The sequence below is a fragment of the Rhinoderma darwinii genome, chromosome 13, assembly GCF_050947455.1.
Source record: "Rhinoderma darwinii isolate aRhiDar2 chromosome 13, aRhiDar2.hap1, whole genome shotgun sequence".
Classification (NCBI taxonomy): domain Eukaryota; kingdom Metazoa; phylum Chordata; class Amphibia; order Anura; family Rhinodermatidae; genus Rhinoderma; species Rhinoderma darwinii.
In genome coordinates this window covers 11,963,504-11,982,887 of record NC_134699.1, presented here as the reverse complement: position 1 = coordinate 11,982,887, position 19,384 = coordinate 11,963,504, and the positions used below count along the sequence as shown (strand labels likewise).

The 19,384-nt window shown below is 42.2% G+C and overlaps 1 protein-coding gene across 1 annotated transcript in view; it reads left to right on the top strand.

Annotated features, from left to right (window-relative positions):
• The window catches only part of LOC142666822 (cadherin-like protein 26), a 46,655-nt gene extending 27,885 nt beyond the window's left edge, over positions 1-18,770 (top strand). Inside the window, exons 8-20 of the mRNA XM_075847037.1 lie at positions 478-663; positions 1,137-1,408; positions 3,654-3,796; positions 5,065-5,301; positions 6,335-6,556; positions 6,798-6,928; positions 7,772-7,828; positions 8,974-9,042; positions 9,126-9,179; positions 9,520-9,582; positions 9,991-10,032; positions 10,689-10,772; positions 15,467-18,770. Coding sequence (XP_075703152.1) covers positions 478-663; positions 1,137-1,408; positions 3,654-3,796; positions 5,065-5,301; positions 6,335-6,556; positions 6,798-6,928; positions 7,772-7,828; positions 8,974-9,042; positions 9,126-9,179; positions 9,520-9,582; positions 9,991-10,032; positions 10,689-10,772; positions 15,467-15,655 — 1,749 coding nt within the window. The 3' untranslated portion in view covers positions 15,656-18,770. The remainder of the gene's footprint in view (positions 1-477; positions 664-1,136; positions 1,409-3,653; positions 3,797-5,064; positions 5,302-6,334; positions 6,557-6,797; positions 6,929-7,771; positions 7,829-8,973; positions 9,043-9,125; positions 9,180-9,519; positions 9,583-9,990; positions 10,033-10,688; positions 10,773-15,466) is intronic.
• The last annotated feature ends 614 nt before the right edge of the window (positions 18,771-19,384 follow it).

Here is a 19,384-nt window from a genome sequence, read left to right as displayed (position 1 = left end):
CTCAGTATCCCGGAGTCAAATCCCTTGGTGACCAGGCGGGTTCACAACCGCCCCTGCTGCCCCAGTGACAGTCAATTCCATGGGTTCCGTGACACTGATTAATATCCTACTATGTCTTTTTAAAGGTTGAGGCTCTGTTTCTATCACAGAGCTTTAATCCTTTTAAAAAGGAAAAATAGCGCTCTATGCAGCGCTGTTTGTACTGTCAAAATGACAACGACCGAAGTGTGAACAGAGCCTAAAAATTCTGGGTGCCTGCAGCCACCACTAGGGGGAGCTTAAACGGGTATTCCCACCTTAGACAAGAAATGTATGACAACTGCGGGTCGAAACAGGGCTGCAAACGGGCTCGGGTGTTTCTGGAACTCCCATAGGAATCAATGGTGAGAGCAGCGCACATTAATACAAGGCCTCTAAGTAAATATTATAAAAATAAGAGGTTATAGGGCTCTTCAAGTGTCCTGTCTTTCTTTTCAGTATGAGCTATCTGTTCCCGAGGGGGAAGTCAAGAACGACCTGATACGGTTAAAAGTAGAAGACAAGGATGTCCCGAAGACACCGGCTTGGAGAGCCAAGTACAAGATATTAACTGGAAATGATGGAGAAAATTACAACCTGGTGACGGATCCGGAAACCAATGAAGGAATTCTTAGTATTATAAAGGTAAGGATCTGCGGGTTTGCTCCGTAGAGCGTTGATGTCTAGTCCTCTGGCTGTGGCTTATTTCCTGCTGGAACAAGGGATCGGGCATGTTAAAATACAACATGCCAGATGCTCCTTTCCCTGACATCAGCCAACGGGGGGAAAGTTGGGACATCCCCAAACACATCAGATAGTTTTCCGATCCCGCCGAAATTGGCGCGTTCGACCGAGTCACCTGAAGTATATGGACACTAAATATTAAGCAGAAGATTAAGTTTTGTAAATTTTTGTGTAACGCTACATGAGCTTCTGCAAAATGGCCTTGACCTAGGGGCGAAGCTATAGGGATTGCAGAGATTAGATTTATTTTTTCAGCCAATGTCTATTATTTCTTAAATTAACCGAACAGGTGAGGTTTGGCTGTGCCCTCCCGACACTAGGAATATCCTCTATGAATATACTTTTTGAGATTATTTTTATTTTCATTTTTGCAGCCTCTGGATTTTGAAGGAATGCCAACGAAAACCGTTGTCATATCGGTTGAGAATGAAGAACCGTACTTTTCATGTCAAAATGCCAAACTCAGGATGGATAAAACAATAGCACGGAGCAACGTAACCCTCAGTATTACTGTCATAGACTCCAATGATGCTCCAGTTTTCTCTCCTGCAAGTAAAATCATCAGAGAAAAAGAAGGTCTGAAGCCGGGTACAATCCTCGCTACGTTTACTGCAACTGATCCTGATAAGGTGCCAAATAAAATCAGGTGAGAGTCAAACGTTTTACAGTCTACAAGAATATCCTGGTATCTGATGCCATCTTATAACATCCAGCCGGGTCCCACACATTTACTCAATTAAGAGCTTTTCAAGTGTCTTTAGATAGATATGAGAGATAGATAGATAGATAGATAGATAGATAGATAGATAGATAGATATGAGATAGATATGAGATAGATATGAGATAGATAGATATGGGATAGATAGATGTGAGATAGATAGATGTGAAATAGATAGATATGAGATAGATAGATGTGAGATAGATAGATGTGAGATAGATAGATGTGAGATAGATAGATGTGAGATAGATAGATATGAGATAGATAGATGTGAGATAGATAGATATGAGATAGATAGATATGAGATAGATAGATATGAGATAGATAGATGTGAGATAGATAGATATGAGATAGATAGATAGATAGATATGAGATAGATAGATAAATATGAGATAGATAGAAATGAGATAGATAGATATGAGATAGATATGAGATAGATATGAGATAGATAGATATGAGATAAATAGATAGATATGAGATAGATAGATATGAGATAGATAGATATGAGATAGATAGATAGATAGATAGATAGATAGATAGATAGATAGATAGATAGATAGATAGATAGATAGATAGATAGATAGATATGAGATAGATATGAGATAGATATGAGATAGATATGAGATAGATATGAGATAGATATGAGATAGATATGAGATAGATATGAGATAGATATGAGATAGATAGATAGATATGAGATAGATAGATATGAGATAGATAGATATGAGATAGATAGATATGAGATAGATATGAGATAGATATGAGATAGATATGAGATAGATAGATAGATAGATATGAGATAGATAGATATGAGATAGATAGATATGAGATAGATAGATATGAGATAGATAGATATGAGATAGATAGATATGAGATAGATAGATATGAGATAGATAGATATGAGAGATAGATATGAGATAGATATGAGATAGATATGAGATAGATATGAGATAGATATGAGATAGATATGAGATAGATATGAGATAGATATGAGATAGATAGATAGATAGATAGATAGATAGATAGATAGATAGATAGATAGATAGATAGATATGAGATGGAGAGATAGATATGAGATGGATAGATAGATAGATATGAGATAGATATGAGATAGATAGATAGATATGAGATAGATGGATGGATAGATAGATATAAGATAGATAGATAGATATGAGATAGATGGATGGATAGATAGATAGATAGATATGAGATGGAGAGATAGATATGAGATAGATATGAGATAGATATGAGATAGATATGAGATAGATATTAGATAGATATGAGATAGATATGAGATAGATATGAGATAGATATGAGATAGATATGAGATAGATATGAGATAGATATTAGATAGATAGATAGATAGATAGATAGATAGATAGATAGATAGATATGAGAGATAGATATGAGATAGATAGATAGATAGATAGATATGAGATAGATGGATGGATATGAGATAGATAGATATGAGATAGATAGATATGAGATAGATAGATATGAGATAGATAGATATGAGATAGATAGATAGATAGATAGATATGAGATAGATAGATAGATAGATAGGAGATATGAGATAGATAGATAGATAGATAGATAGATATGAGATAGATAGATAGATATGAGATAGATAGATATGAGATAGATAGATAGATATGAGATAGATAGATATGAGATAGATAGATAGATATGAGATAGATAGATATGAGATAGATAGATAGATATGAGATAGATAGATAGATATGAGATAGATAGATAGAGTTAGATTCAGCCTATTGAGTTCTATGGGCTAAAAATGGTACCAACACAGATCCATTGTAACATGCTGCGTGTTTAAAAATACAAAATGTACCCATTAAATAAGAGAAATGTGAATAGTAACATTTTAATGTATTGGCACCGCTTTTTGCAATAAAAATACAAAACCCGGAATTAAAACAGATCGGATATACGGCATTTGTTAATGAGCCCTATGGCTATGTTCACACACTGTTTACTGTGTACATTGGAGGTATACATCCTGACGCGTGCTTCCAACAACAGCCTCCGACGTATACCACTGTATTGCCAATAAGATCCCACGATTAAAAAACCCACTTATATTGCGCGGCATACGTGCTCCAGAGTGAGATGTCTGCCGTCAGTGATTACTATAGGGTTCTGTTTTGATTGGCAGGTATAAAATAGCTGAAGACCCTGCTGGTTGGATGACCGTGGATGAAAATACCGGAGTCATTACAACAACTCAAGAGCTGGACAGAGAATCTCCTTATGTTAACCAGACCTTGTATACAGTGATTGTTCATGCTATAGATGACGGTAAGAAAGCCGAGCGACAGGATCTGTGTATGTTCTGTATAAAAATGCATAAAAACAAAACTACAGACACAATGAGCAAAGATTTATCCCCCTACTCTAAAAGAAATACAGGACTAGATGCCCTTACCAACCAATCAGAACTCCGCTTTTAAACCGCTATGGACATATATAAGTTCTGCTCTGATTGATCAAAACCGTCTAGCAACCAATCCGGCCCAATTAATTCAAATGAAAGCTATCACCTGAAGGGTTGTCATAGGGAACTCCACTTTTCCAATATGTTCTTGTTTTATGCCACACAACCCGACAAATTCTGGAAAACAATTTATAACATAGACCGCCCCTTGAAGTTTTTAAAGTGGTTGTCCAGCTTATAAAATCCTATTTCCATACACCCTATTAAAGAATTTTGAGTTAATAGAGGGGGGGGGGTCCTATGTGCAGGATCCTCATCTCAGGATCCTGATATCTTGAATGGAGAGCGGTTATAAAGAGTGTCTCTCGTTCTGGAGGACCTGTCCTTGATTACGCAGACAACCCAGTGATCTGAATGAACACTATGTAATGCCTAATTTCCCCTGTGGGGGTGCTGCAGAGAAATTGAGCACCTACTGCCAGGTTTCCCCACAGATTACAGATGATCGCTGGAGGTCCCAGTAGGGGGACACTTTGTGATCTGCCTATTGTTAAGGGAACCTTCTAACAAGTAGGGGCTGTTCAAAGCGGAGAACCCCTTTAAAATATTATGGCAATGCTCCCAAGCTGGAAAGATGGGGAAAAAGTGATGTCCAACCATTATACATGTATATGTATGGAGCATTTGCACCCTTTTTGGCTGGGTTTACAAACCCCTCTCACTGTGTAATACAGATCTTGTGTAAGGGGTTATTGCCAAGATGCAAGAACTAGTTGTGGGTGGGGGTTGGGCTGGTAGGGCATGGACTTTGTATGTGAACAATGGGGCCATTACAGGTTTGCCCAATGAACAGACAACTCATACTGCCTACATGATTTTTGGGTTGTTATGGGAGATCAAAAAAGGGGCTGCTTTTTTTTTTCTGATCGGAAACCGCGCCACTCTTGTCAATGGGTTGCGTCTGGTATTTCAGTTCAGCCTCATTCAGTTGAAGACTGCAATACCAGACACCACCCATGAACAAGAGTGGCGCTGTCTCTAGGAAAAATTCAGAGCCTTATTTTTTTTAACTACGAACAACCTATTTTGTCTATTTCATCCTAACAATAATTAAGCTCTATTTTCATCCTAGGTGAACCTCCAGGAACTGGAACGGGTACTGTTCTGCTCTACCTGTCCGATATCAATGACCACACTCCACAGTTGGTCACCCCGTACCTCCAGAGATGTGAGCAGCAGAGCAAGATGCCCATTATTGTTGAAGCCACAGACAAAGATCTGGATCCATACGCCGGACCGTTCAAGTTTGACGTCGCAGCGGATTATTCCCGAGCTGTGAAGGAAAGCTGGGACATCAGACAGAACTCCGGTAATCATCTGTAATCATTCAAAGGGGTTGTCCTACAATAGACTTATATAATCTATCCACAGGATCGGTGACAAATATCTGAACACTGGGGTCCCCACTGATCATGAGACCCCCACCGATCACTAGAACAGGGGTCAGAGCTTCCCGTTCCTCCTCACAGCACGCCCCGCAGAGAGGAGAACTTTGAACGGAGCAAAGATCGAACATGCGCTGTGCCAATCCATTCAAAGTCTATGGGACTGACGGAGACAGCAGAGTACAGCGCTCGGCTGCTTCCGTCAGCCCCATAGACACTTAATGAAGCGGTACCCGCAATGCTAGATCGCCGCTCCATTTAAGCTCCTCCTCACTGTGGGTGGAGTAAGGAGGAATGGGGAGCTTGGGACGCCTGTTCTAGTGTTTGGTGGGGTCCCCAGCATTCAGACACTTATCACCTATCCTGTAGTTATTGTGGGACAACCGCCTAGTGAAAATTATGGCATATAAATTGTTGGGACCCCTACCCCACAATCCTGAGTATAGGGGTAGGGGTGTAGCCATTGGCAGTGTAGAGGTTGTGCACGTGACCGTCACTCATCAATATGTCATATACATCTCTAGGGGGAAAATCCTCTAGTGTTTTTTTGTTTTTTTTTTTGATCCAAGTTGTCAGACTATAACCATTTAAGTCCTGTTCAGACGGCAGTGTTCGGTCCATGGTCTACGGACCTTGTGTTGGCAGTATTTCCTGGACAGACCACAATTCAGAAAGCCGGGATCCTAGCATCAAAGTCATCCATGGCGCTGAGAGTCCCTGCCTCCCTGCAGAAATACCGTCCCGTATTGAAGACCTGATTACTGTACGGGACAGTATTCCCCGAGTGGAGGCCGGGACTCACAGCGTCATGGATGACTGGGATGCTAGGAGTCAGACTCCCTGAACTGTGATTGGTCCAGGTAATACTGCCAACACATAGTCCGTATCCCACGGATCAAACACGGCCGTCTGAGGCCTAAGGGGTTTTATTCAATACTCTTATTTATTTTTTTGCAGACAAATCTGTTGAGATCTTAATGCGTCAAGACCTCACGAAGGGGAATTACACCATACCCCTGGAAATCTATGACAGACAGGGATCTTACAGCCAACAAGTCCTGAATATACGGGTGTGCAGCTGTCCAGACGGGCAGAATTGTGAGAAGTTGGAGCCGGCCTCACATTACATGGGCGGTGGGGCCATTGGGGCCATAATTGGGGCTCTGCTCTTGTTCCTGTGTAAGTATGGGATCAGTTCTCATTATTTTATTTCCGATTGCTTATATACAGTTTGTCACCAGTCGCCAATAGGGCTCGCAATCTAATTTCCTCTCTCCGATACACACACTTTGGCCTATCAGTGAGTTTTTGGAGACCCATCGAACACGGGCAGAACATACAATCTCCATGCAGATGTTGCTCTTGGTCGGATTCGGACCCAGAACCCCAGCTCTGATACTGTTTAGTTTTTTTGTTACAGTGGCATTGTGTTTGCTCATGTGCTTTCTCTGTGGCTCTGGTGGAAATAAACATCGCAACATCCCCGGGAATGATGAGGGAAACCAAACCTTGATCCAGTATAATGAGGAGGGGGGAAGTGCATTATCTCAGGTAAGTGTTCCTAAATTGAAGCACCTTCACGTCCTGCACAGGCATTACATAGGGGGCGCTGTGCAAGTACCCGTTCTAATGCCGGTCCCAGCTGTATGAAAAAGGAGGCACAATACATATCATTCAGAGTGGGTTTGTCAAAGGTTAGAAAACAATGGCTGCCGCAATACACCTGTTCATAGGTTGTGTCTGGTACTCTGGTATTGCAGTCCGAATCCATTGAATTAAATGAAGCTTAGCTGCAATACCACACACAACCTGTGAACAAGTGGGGCGCTGTTCCTGGAACAAAAGCGTGTTTTTAAACCTTGAAAGCGCTGCTGTTTTCATTTGTCCTGCATCATGCAATGGAATCTAATTTCTTGCCATGGGAAAAACCTTTACTTTACATCCGCATTAATCTCCTTAAATGAGCCCCATGGTATTTCACGCTATATTTTGGCCACTAGGTGGCACTGTATTATATTTAAGTGTATCGTTTTCCATTTTTTTCTTTTCTTTAGCTACAGCCTTTTACACCGGCAGATATATGCCTGTAAACGAGCGCCGCTCTACCTTGTAGGATGTTGACCGGCGCTCATTGAGCCCCGTTTACATGGAGCATTCATTGTAACGTATGGGGGACGAAGAATATCATTCATCCCTATACAGTTTGCATCGCTGCCGGCAGCACATCCCTTGTTTACGCCGGGAGATGAGCTGCCAACAACGATCATTTCTAGAACCGCATGAAAGATGCGATCACCCGACAAAAGAGCGCTCCCTTCCCCCGATCATCGGTCCATGTAAAAGAGCCTTAACTCTGCCATATAATTAATACACTATTTTATTCTATACCAACAGGCGAGTCCGGCTGTTCTCATCGCCAATGGAAATGGAAATATTGATCTCGCCACAAAGGTAACTTGAATGTTGTACAAGTTCTGTGCGTGGGCCGTATGGAGAACCCCGTACCATGCTCCGTCAGGGCGATGCTCCTAGCGGAATATATTTCTATACATACCGCCTGCGATGGAACACGCCATGATTTTTTAAACATTTATTTTTTTTTTTTACTGATTTGCGACAAAAATAAACAAACCTGTAAATCGGAGGCTCCGAGCACTTCTATGGGAGAATTATTACGGATTTTACAAAACGGAGCTGTAAATTATAGTATAGAATATATTTGCTGCAATTATCACCTTTTTGTACTTGTTGTGGCAGATTTACTAAACTGTGTAAGATATAAACGCCAAAATGCAGACCAGACAGTCGGGATAGGCGTCTCTTTTGTCAGTGACAGACGCTATATGATACATTTGGCGCATCTTTCTAGACGTGTTAGATACTTTTTCTTTCTTTTTTTCTTAATGTCACCTATTGGTTTTCGTTTGGCTCAATTTGGCACGTTTTGGCACATATTAAGACACACCCCCTTCACACTAAACCACACCCCCTTTTCGAGACACTTTTTAAAAGTGTCTAGTGAGGTGCAAACATCTGTTCTTAAATTAGTCTAAAATTAAATGTACAACATTGTGCTTAAATTTTGCGCATTTTACAACACATTCTAGATGCAGACACCGTAATAAATCTGCGCCATTGTGTTAATAGGCTACGTATGATAAGCCGACCTATGGGTAGAGCAGAAACTGTTCGCAGACTAGGCTGGTTGTACACGAATGTGTAATATAGATGCATTATAGAGTCCGCACTGTCAATGTAACGCCTGCCAGTTCCTGCGAAGTTTGTGGTGGGCTTCTGCTGACACACAAAAGCTAATCAGAACAAGCAGAGCTGCAGTGTAAAGCATGGGCAGGGACAGAGCAGATGAGACAGGAGGTGGATTTTAGACTACAGCAGGCTCCAATAGATAATGCAGCCAATCTGCAGTCACCGATCATAGTTGTGCCCAACTATAGTACAGCTAAAAACATAGCAGGCAAGCATTACCCACAGGTAGTCACTCACACTTTATACCATTTTTAGGACAACTGGACATGTCCTTTAAATGTCGTTTTATTTGTGTAAATTAAATGATCTAATATGTGACCTAATTGCAGGATAAAGAAGCGGTTGGACGAACCCTCTCTAGTACAGTTCCAAGATCCCACTATCAATCTTGGGTTGGCGTGAGTGCTAAACTTATTTACTTTGCTACTTCACAAGTCATAGACGGCAATTCTAACAAATGTCAAACTTTTTTTTACACCAGGATGCAGTTGGGCGAGCCCCTGCGACACGGGCACAGCTTCACTCTTTGGAAACGGTGAGTGGGGATTGGCATTAGTAAAACGTGCATGTGCTCCTGAATGTTCAGGTTACTTACTTATTACAGTATTTTACTTGTTAGAGCAGCAGTTTGTGCTCAAGAGCTGCTGTTCCTTTGGTTACTGGAGACAGGAAGCTGCAGCATGGTCAGCCATTGTAGCGACTGTGGAGAACTGTCTTTAGTCACCCAGTCACAGAAGCTGCATAACAATTCTACATAACAATTTGTAAGTGCATAACCCAGAGCTGCATTCACTGTTCTGCTGGTTGCTATTGGATACAGTCGACATGCTACGTAAATAAGAATTTTACATGTGCAAACATGTTTGTATTATCAGGATGGTGCAGGACTTGTAGGATCGGTCTCTAAACGCACAGGGCAAAACCAGATCCGGGCACAGGTAAGTCTTCTTGTGTTAACTTGGGTGATGTTGTTGTGAGATTGGCTAAGAATTATTAGCTATAGGCAGATGTGAGCATTGAGCAAGGGAGGAGTAGGAAAATCGGTGGTGGTCTGAGGTAACTGACCCGGCTGTTGTATGTGTGACATATTAAAAGAATATTTTTGAAAAACATGGCTGCTTTCTTCCAAAAACAGCGCCACACCTGTCAACAGGTTGTGTAGGGTATTGCGGCTTTGCTCCATTGAGGCGATCGGGTCGAGCTACAATACCACACATCACCTGTGGACAGATGTGGTGGTGTCTTTGCAACCAGCCATGTTTTTCTAATACTGGACCACCCCTTTAAGTCTTTATTTATAGTCTGGTTTGATGTGAAATGTATTCACCCGTCCCCTTCCATTTTAGGCAGCCCAATCCATGCAGAGTCAGAATGGCACATGGCATCAGGTACGGTCATTTCTTGTCTTTATACAATCATATATTTTGCTATAGATGAGCACTGCACCCACATCACATACAAATCTAGTATAGACAGCGCCACGTAGGTGTATAATATCTGTGAAATGGCTTTAAATTCCTGCTTCCATTTTCCAAACATTATGCATAATGGCACTATATCTTTTTTTGTTTGCGCTAGTCTTCACTCACTCATGGTACATCAAAACGCATAATAAACTGCACCAAATCTGCACTGTGTACACAGGCTAATACAGCAGCAGTTAACCCTACACAGGGGTAAAAAGGAATATATTTTCAGAACCTCACCCGCTATCATGAGATAAGGAAATCCTTTTTTTTTTAATTTGGATTTGTGATGGCGCTGATAACATTCCGATACCGTCTGTTTGAAGGCAACGCAGTACAAAATCTCATGCTGTTCCATGTTTCACCACTAGATGTCCTTAAAGTAAAGCAAATTAACATTGCCAATGAATATAGTGAAAGCACAGGGCACATTGACATGGCCAGGGTAGTTACATAGTACAGGAAACTCAATATTTGCCCCCCATTTGTGGGTGACGTTTATATGGAGACCTTTCTGCTGATCATAACACATGTTATAATATTTAAAAAAAAAATAAAAATTTTTATTTTAATTGCAGAATAGCAAATACATGAAGAATGGATCCCTTAAGCACAGATATGAAAATGCTTTTGTAGAGAAAATTGGAGAAATGCTCAGTCAGGTAAGTGAATAACTTCAAGGAGAAATGAAGGGCGACCATGTTATATACGCATACACTGGGTTAATTAAAACAAAAGTCTGGGTAATAAGGGGGTCCTAAGCAGGGAACACCCCTGTCTTACATTGAAATATGGAAAGGGCTTGTCCTCCCTTAAAGGGATATTCCTATTATAGAATGTTATGGCATATTACTAGGATATGCTATAACATTCTGGTCGTGGGGGTCCGACCTCTGCGATTCCTTCCTATTTGGAGAATTAGGTCTGAGGTCCTTTTGGGCTTTGCTGCGGTTCCCTGGATAGTGTGTGGCTGGGAGCGCCGCTGTGAAGGAGCAGCAGCACTTATCTAGCGCTGAGGCCCCTTCATTTTAAAGAGGCTCTGTCACCACATATAGTGGCCTATCTTGTACATGATGTGATCGGCGCTGTAATGTAGATTACAGCAGTGTTTTTTTATTTAGAAAAACAATCATTTTTGACCGAGTTATGACCTATATTAGCTTTATGAATGGAGAGAAGTGTATGACGCTGATTGGTCACTGATTGGTCAGCGTCATACACTTCTCTCCACAACGCTCACTTGGCCATAAAGTAAAACACGCCCAGTTGTCCATTGAGAAAGTCATTAGCATAAAGCTAATATAGGTCATAACTCCGTCAAAAATGATCGTTTTTCTAAATAAAAAACACTGCTGTAATCTACATTACAGCGCCGATCACATCATGTACAAGATAGGCCACTTATAATGTGGTGACAGAGACGCTTTAAGTATCGGTGGGGGTCCTGGCAGTAAGTCACTGACCAATGAAAAGTGAGGGCTTATCCTATTAATATGCTATGCCATCACTTTCTATGGTGGGAAACCCCTTTATCTAGTGTTATGTCACCCCACTTAGGACCCCCCATATTATCTGAAGCTGAGACGCTCAATGTCAAGCAGTTCTAAAGCCTGTCCATAGTAAACAGCGCTCTATACGTTTATTATCTAGTGACTGCTATGCATTATTTTTTTCTGCAGGGACCTTCATCACACACACTTTTTTAATGGCATTTTTTGGGCAAAAATAAAGCATCTAAAAAAACTTTAAGGGTAGCTAAACTTTTAAAAAACTTTTGACATGTCTGAAGTTTTGATCGGTAGAGTTTCGAGCACTGAGACCCCCACCAATTGCTAAAATGAAGTGGCAGAAGCCCTCGGGTGAGCGCTTCTAGAAGCTTTGTACGGGCCCAATAGAAAGTCTGAGTCTCGCTCGCACGGCTGTCTGAGGAAAGTCAATCAGAAACGAAGCGGCACATTGCTCACCCTTCTGACGGTTTTAGTTTTGGCGATCATTGGGGTCTCAGTGCTCGGACCCGCAACGATCAAAACTTCTGACATGTCCAAAAAGTTTTTTTAGTACAATGGTACATCGTGTGTTTTTACTACTTGGGGTTTTTTAGGTGACGTTTTTCACATTCCTAATTATGGGATTCAAAGGTCATGTGATGCAAAGATTCCTCTTTGTAATACATGAATTATTCTGAAAAAAAACCGCCCCAAAAATGGCAGTAACGGTAACACACATTGACACTTTTTTTGAAGAGGAAAAAAAAAACCTATGAAGGTCTGTGGGAAAAAAATGGCTGAATAGATGCCACTGACGGCAAAATAAAAAAAGCCAGCTAAAAAAACGCCATGTTTGTAGTGTGTTTTATATTTCCTTATTGACTTCAAGCTAACATCTGGCCGCAGTGTTTTTTGCTGCAAAAAATGCCACCAAAAGTGTGGCATTTTCCAAAGAAACGCTGTGTGTGAAGCCACCATAAGGGGTTTTCTGGGACTATAATATTGATGGCAGCCCCACTGAGACCGCTGGAGGGCCGCATGCTCTTCATTGTTTACCAGGCACTTGGTAGTGGCTATGCCTTTTATTACAGCTCACTGCAGTTTAGTCCCATTCAAGTGAACGGGACTGAGCTGCAATACTAAGCACAGCCACTACCAAGTGCACGGCGCTGTGCCTGGTAAACAATGCCCCGATCCCTTCGGTCAGCTAATTAGTCGGACCCCCACCGATCTGATATTGATGGCCTAGCCTGAAGACAGGAGAAGATATTACCAACATGCTCCACTGCTGCTATAAACCGTGAGCACGGGACAGACTGCCCAAAAATGGACGTGCCCTTTAAGAGTCTGTATTCTCTTCCATTCCACCTGTCTCCATAGAAGTGATTGATCCCTATTAAGTTTAGGACTCTGTTGTTCTGCTTGGAAAAGTTCTAATGTCCAAAATGCCCTTTTAAAACCATCACCTTAAGGATGTGACTTGTCACGGATATCGCTCTGCTTCTTGCCGGGCTGTCACGCTGTGCAGGACATAGGGGTATATAGATCGGAGGGACTGCAGGTTAAGCGTTAACCTACTATAATAGGAGGGTTAGTGCGGCTTCCGAATATCGGAGCGGAATCTGATGGATCCGGACAGTAAATAATTACACCTTCCACATGTATAGATTGCTCATTGCTGTCGTAGACCAGTTGCACCCGCTTATATAAACCTAACACCCAAGCAGTCTGTTTATATCGTTTCACCTATCGGCACGCCCGGCATCGCCCGCGGTGAAAACGGGCAAACCTAATAACATGGCAAATGATCAGACCCATTAAGTGTTAAACATGACTGTAATGAGTCATGAGTACTGGATGACGTCCAAGTCAGAGGAATGCACGGCAGGTGACTGTAATAAACCTGTCAATCGGCTGTCATGCTATAATAACCGGAGACACACATGACGTCACACGCATGTCACGACGTGCAGCCATCCACCAACGCTTGGTAATTCCAGCTCTGTTTTGCCTGAGGTCCAGGTGCACGATCGCTGAGGTCAGCACAAAACTGATTCCGGTAGAAATACAAGATACAGATACGCAAAGCAATAGATAACACTGATATTTCTGGAAACTTGCAGGCCATATGATAAAGGGTATGTATACTTTTGCAACCAATTTAAGTTTTTTTATTGCGCCAATGCATCTAAAATTAAATAATACAGCAACTGTGCAAGTAATTTGGATTAAAAAAAACAAAAAACACTTCTACCGTTTTATGTATACAGCTCCTATACGGACCCATGCCTTTCCATGGATCTGAATTGCAGATAAACCCTCTGTTTAGTCTGATCCTGCAGTCATGTGTTGCTCCACTTACAATCTCTCCATATGACAAGAGCAGAGTAAGTGTAAGGCTGGACACGCACACACACGCACACGCACACGCACACACACACACACACTTTTTTGAGCCACATACAGGAGAGGAGATATTTCAGTCTTTCCTTTTCAATTTTCCTTCCTTTTGGATCCACCACCGACTTTGACTCGAAAAACTGCATCGAAACGGCAAGTGTGAATAAAGCCTAATACAAGGAGTTTTCGTGGCAGTTTTTGATGTGGGTTTTTTGTGCCAAAGCCAGGAGTGGATCCAAAGAGGTGGATAAGTATAAAGAAGACACTGATACTTCTGTGTTTGCATCCCCTCCTATGTTTGGCTACAAAAACTGCCACGAAAATGGCATTTGTGATTTTAGTCTTAGGACAGGATCACACACACAGTTTTGATTCAGTTTTTGATGCAGTTTTTTTTTAACTAAACACAAAAGTGGACACAAAGAAAGCAGATTCATCCGTCTTTACTTTATACATTTCCTTACTTTTTGGATCCACATTTGGCTTTGGCTCAAAAAAACTGTATTATAAGGCTGAATTCACACACAGCGTGGTGTTAACAACATTTTTTATGCCTTTTTTTTAGCGCGATGTTATAAAATGGACTACACACAACTACATTTTGGTTTGTGGCGTTTTTTTAGACCATTTTGTGGTCAGTGGCGTTTTTTTCCAAATGCGCCATACCCAGAAATGCTGGATTTTCCCCAAGTGTTTTTCCCATAGGCTTCTCTATAGGACGTCAAAATGCCAGTAAAAGGCATGTAGAATATGACACGAAGTGAAAAACGCCACTAAATACGCCATAAAAAAAAGCTGTTACATTTCACAAAATGCAGGTGTGTTTAGAGGCATTTTTTGATGCAGTTTAAATTGTGTGAATAAGGCCTAAAACTGCATCAAAACGGCATGTCTGAACCTGGCCTTAGGGTTTCTGCCTTTAAAAAACTGAGTGGGTATCAGTCTGCATAGTCCCTGCAAAATCTGATCATCTTGATCGTGGACTGACTAATAACTGCGCTTCTCACAACGGATTATATAGTATAATATCAGAGGGTAGATAGCAAATAAGCTCTAGGGAGTCGAGCTGTAGCACCTTCTTTTTTTCTTAACGAAATCACCCTAATTTTGATCATCTTTCTGTGTAAATTAGTCCCCAGTACCCAGATAGATACCCAGTCCATTTATCACTTTAGTTGCTCGCCCTTCAACCCACTTTCTTGTACACTGGTTCGATCACTGAACACAATAATCCATGTACGGTATAATTAGAGATTTATAATGTGTTAGAACTATGTCCCCGTCATGTACATCTATGTATCCCATGATCTTATTTGGCTTAGCAGCAGCTGCCTGACACTGGTTGCTACAGTAAAGTTTGCCTTAGTCCTTTTCCATGTCCGTTTTGTTCAGTGTTTTTTTTAAAATTTCGTATGTAATGGTGACATTTTATTGCCCTTTTAATAATTTTACTTTTTCCCGTTTACCAGAGACTTCAGGACATGAAGAGCGATGATGAAATAAGCGCATACAAGCCACGCACATACGCCTACGAGGGAGACCTGGAGCGGATTGACTCCATTGACTCCTTCACCTTCCCGGACAACAGCGCGGACTTTAGCTTCCTGGACGATTTCGATCCGAAGTTTTCCACACTGGAAGAGATCTGCAAGCAGTAGGACTGTACCGCGGGGACTATGACAACTCTGCCTGCTATTGCACTGAGCAAATCTGGGAACTTTATCTGAAAAGGATCTCGCAAAGGCTTATTTAGTGAGAGGTTGAGGGAAAATATCGCTTTGCTGCAGACGCTTTATTATACGCCGTGTATTGTACTGTTTCTTTTTAGCACAAAAATGATGAGGGGATGAATGGGGAGATGAGACAGTCAAGTGATAGACCGATGAGAGACTGCTGAGCGTGCCAGGACAGGCTGCTGGGATGATTGCATAGGAAGGAGCTATGGAAATCCAATGCTAGGGCTCGTTTCTGGACAAAGTAGACTGATTACTTAATAGTGTAGATCGCTGATGAGGAGCCCCTGGGATGAACGTCGAGACAGACTGTTTCTTCTCATTGTCGAGACCGCTGAAATGCCCGGCATCTACATCAAGAACTGGTAAGAGAGACAAGCGGGACTGATGGAGGCATGCAAAGGGACCAGACATAAATTATAGTGACGGGGCGAGAAGAATTTGTATAATATAGACTCTTGCAAAAAAAAACAGTATGAATGTAGCAGAGCTGAGATGGTCATTTAAGGCTATGAGACTAGTGGCGGGCTGGCGGGGCATTGGCGCTGGGTTCAGCAACCTGAATCTTTGCCGGGGGCGAAGGAAAACCTAGCCACCACTCTGTATGAGACTGTATTGAGTTAAGATAATTGAGTAGGTTTACCTGCAGTCCCATGTAAAACCACAGATAGTATCATGATGAGCTGTGCCAAATGACAAATTCAGCTCTGCTATACAGTCCCTGTTGATCTGCATAAATATTGGACTGCTGCCACCCCATGGCTGCCCACGAACAAGTATATCCCGTCACACAGATGCCAGCGTACATCAGATACTGGCATCGGCTAATTCATGGGCACAGAGTCATCAATTAGTCCAAATTATGACGCATTATGATCATGACCTACGTCCTCATAAGGATCCAGATGATATTGGATTGTTGCAGTCGCACCCACGGTCTGGTTCCCAAGGAGGTACAACAGCTTCTTTTCATTTTTCAGCTGAAGGCGTAAGTAATGAGTCTGGTTGCTAGGGGCTCTTTGCCTGACAACCCCAGACAAAAGGCTGTAGTTGTTAGGCAGTGTATCTGTAGCAACCAGTCTGTCTCCAATGACTAAATGTCCAGTTTTTGGGTAGGAGGTAGTGGTAAAGCAGCTTGGCAGCCGCCGCGCCGTATTATTCCCCATCTCAGCCTGCAGTATTATTCAGACTTTTCTAGGACCAATACTTAGTTAGTTTCTATAGAATTTTTGTATAGTTTATACTTAAAGGGTAACTAAACTCTTGACATGTCATAGATAGATGTCAGAAGTGGGGTCCGGGCACTGACACCCCACTGATCGCTAAAACTAAATGGTCGGGTGATCGCAGTGCCGCTTCATTTCTGATTGGCTTTCTTCGGAACGGAGCTCAATAGAAAGTCTAAGAGCCCGTACACTGCTTGCTCTGCTTCCTCGGGGAAAGCTATATCAGAAACTAAGAGGCAGAACGCGCACTTCTTCCGCTCTGTTTTAGTGATCGGTGGGGGTCTCAGTACTTGGACCCCCACCGATCAAAACTTCTGACATGTTGAAAGTTTCGTTTCCCTTAAAGTCCATGTGAGCAGTGTTCTGTACTCAAAGATCCTATAAACCAGCAGTCTCTAACCTGTGGCTCTACAGTTGCTGTGAAACTACAACTCCCAGCATCCTCTAACATTCTCCCGTCCTTAACGCTATGGCGGCAGATTTTAAATATCCTTGATGTATATTCTGTAAATCTGTAGATGAAAAGGATAAAAAGTTTTCTTTAGTTGTCTAAAAGAAACAGTACCTACCTCCTCATGAAGTACTGGAGCTCATGAGCACTCAATAATAATAAATAGAAGTACCACTCTAAGGCCCTGTTCGCACAGTGCAGATTTGCTGTAGGGTTGCACGATGCATCGAAACTTCGATACTGTTTCGATACCGTTATTTCATGTATTTCGGTACTAAGCTGTGCCGCCGCACAGCTCAGCATTGTAACACATGAATGTATGAGAGCGGGGCTGCGGCTGTGTGATACAGTCATTGCCCCGCTCCTGAGTCCTGACAAGTGCGCGCGATCAGAATGATGTGATGCGACCGGCGCTGTACTAATGGGCGGCGGCACTGAAGACAGAACATGGCGGGCGCGCTGCAAAACACCCCCATGTTCTGTCTTCAGTGCCTGCGTCGCCGCTCATTAGTGCAGCGCCAGCCGCATCACCTCGTGCTGACCGCGCGCGCGCACTTGTTGTCAGGAGCGGGTCAACGGCTGTATTAGGTACTATCAGTATATAGATATATGCCAGTGTACTATCGGTATATAAATATGCAAGTACATTAAAGTTGAAGCCTTCGTGTGCCTCACATTATTAGTAATTAACCCCATCTATCACATTAACCCAATGTTGTCCATTATGACTGAGGAACATGATGGGGTTAATTTCTATTAATGTGAGGCACATGGAGGTTCAAAATTCATTACACCTCGCACTTCACATCAGAAAATGGAAGAACTTTTTTTTTTTTATTAGGCCCCATGCACACGAACGTGTTTTTGCTGCCGAAAATCCACTGGAGAATTGCGGCCCCATTCATTCCTATGGGGCCATGCACACAACCGTGGTTTCCATGGTCCGTGCATAAACCCAAGAGCCTGGACCGCAGAAAGAACGGACATGTCTTATTACGGCCGTGTTCTGCGGTCCGGGCTCATAGGAAATAATGAACGCGGCCATGTGCACTGCCCGCGGGTGACACTCCGCGGCCGGCCGACCCGAAAATCACGGCCGTGCACATGGGGCTTTATTGTTGGCAAAGTATCGTTTTGGTATGGAGTATCGCAATACTACACGAAGTATCGGTATTGAAGTCTAAATTCTGGTATCGCGACAATCCTAATTTGCTGCAGATTTTGTTTGCATTTTTTAAGCCGAAACCAGGATTGTATCCAGGAGAGCAGACCAATGATGCCTTTCTTGTACATATTTATTTTGTTTAAAGGGGCTCTGTCAGCACATTATAAGTGCCCTGTCTCCTATATAAGGAGATGGGCGCTGTAATGTTGGTGACAGTAATGCTTTTTATTTAAAAACGATCTTTTTTCACAACGTTAGGAGCGATTTTGGTTTATGCTAATGAGCTTTCTTAATGCCCAAGTGGGCGTACTTTTACTTTCGACCAAGTGGGCGTTGTACAGAGGAGTGCAGGACGCTGACCAATCAGCATCATGCACTCCTCTCCATTCATTTGCACTGCACTAGCGATATAGTTATATCACTATGTGCAGCCTCATACACAAACCCTAACATTACTACAGTGTCCTGATAATGAATACACATGAAATCCAGCCTGGACGTCATGTGTACTCACAATCCTGACACTTCTGAATCTTTTCTGTGAGATTCCAGCAACAGATACGAAATCTCGCGAGATTACGGAGCTAAACGAGATTTGGTTTCACTTGCCGGAATCTCACAAAAAAAGAGTGAGAAGTGTCAGGATTCTGAGTACACATGACGTCCAGGCTGGATGGTCATGTGTATTCATTATCAGGACACTGTAGTAATGTTAGGGCTTGTGTATGAGGCTGCACATAGTGATATAACTATATCGCTAGTGCAGTGTAAATGAATGGAGGAGTGCATGATGCCGATTGGTCAGCGTCATG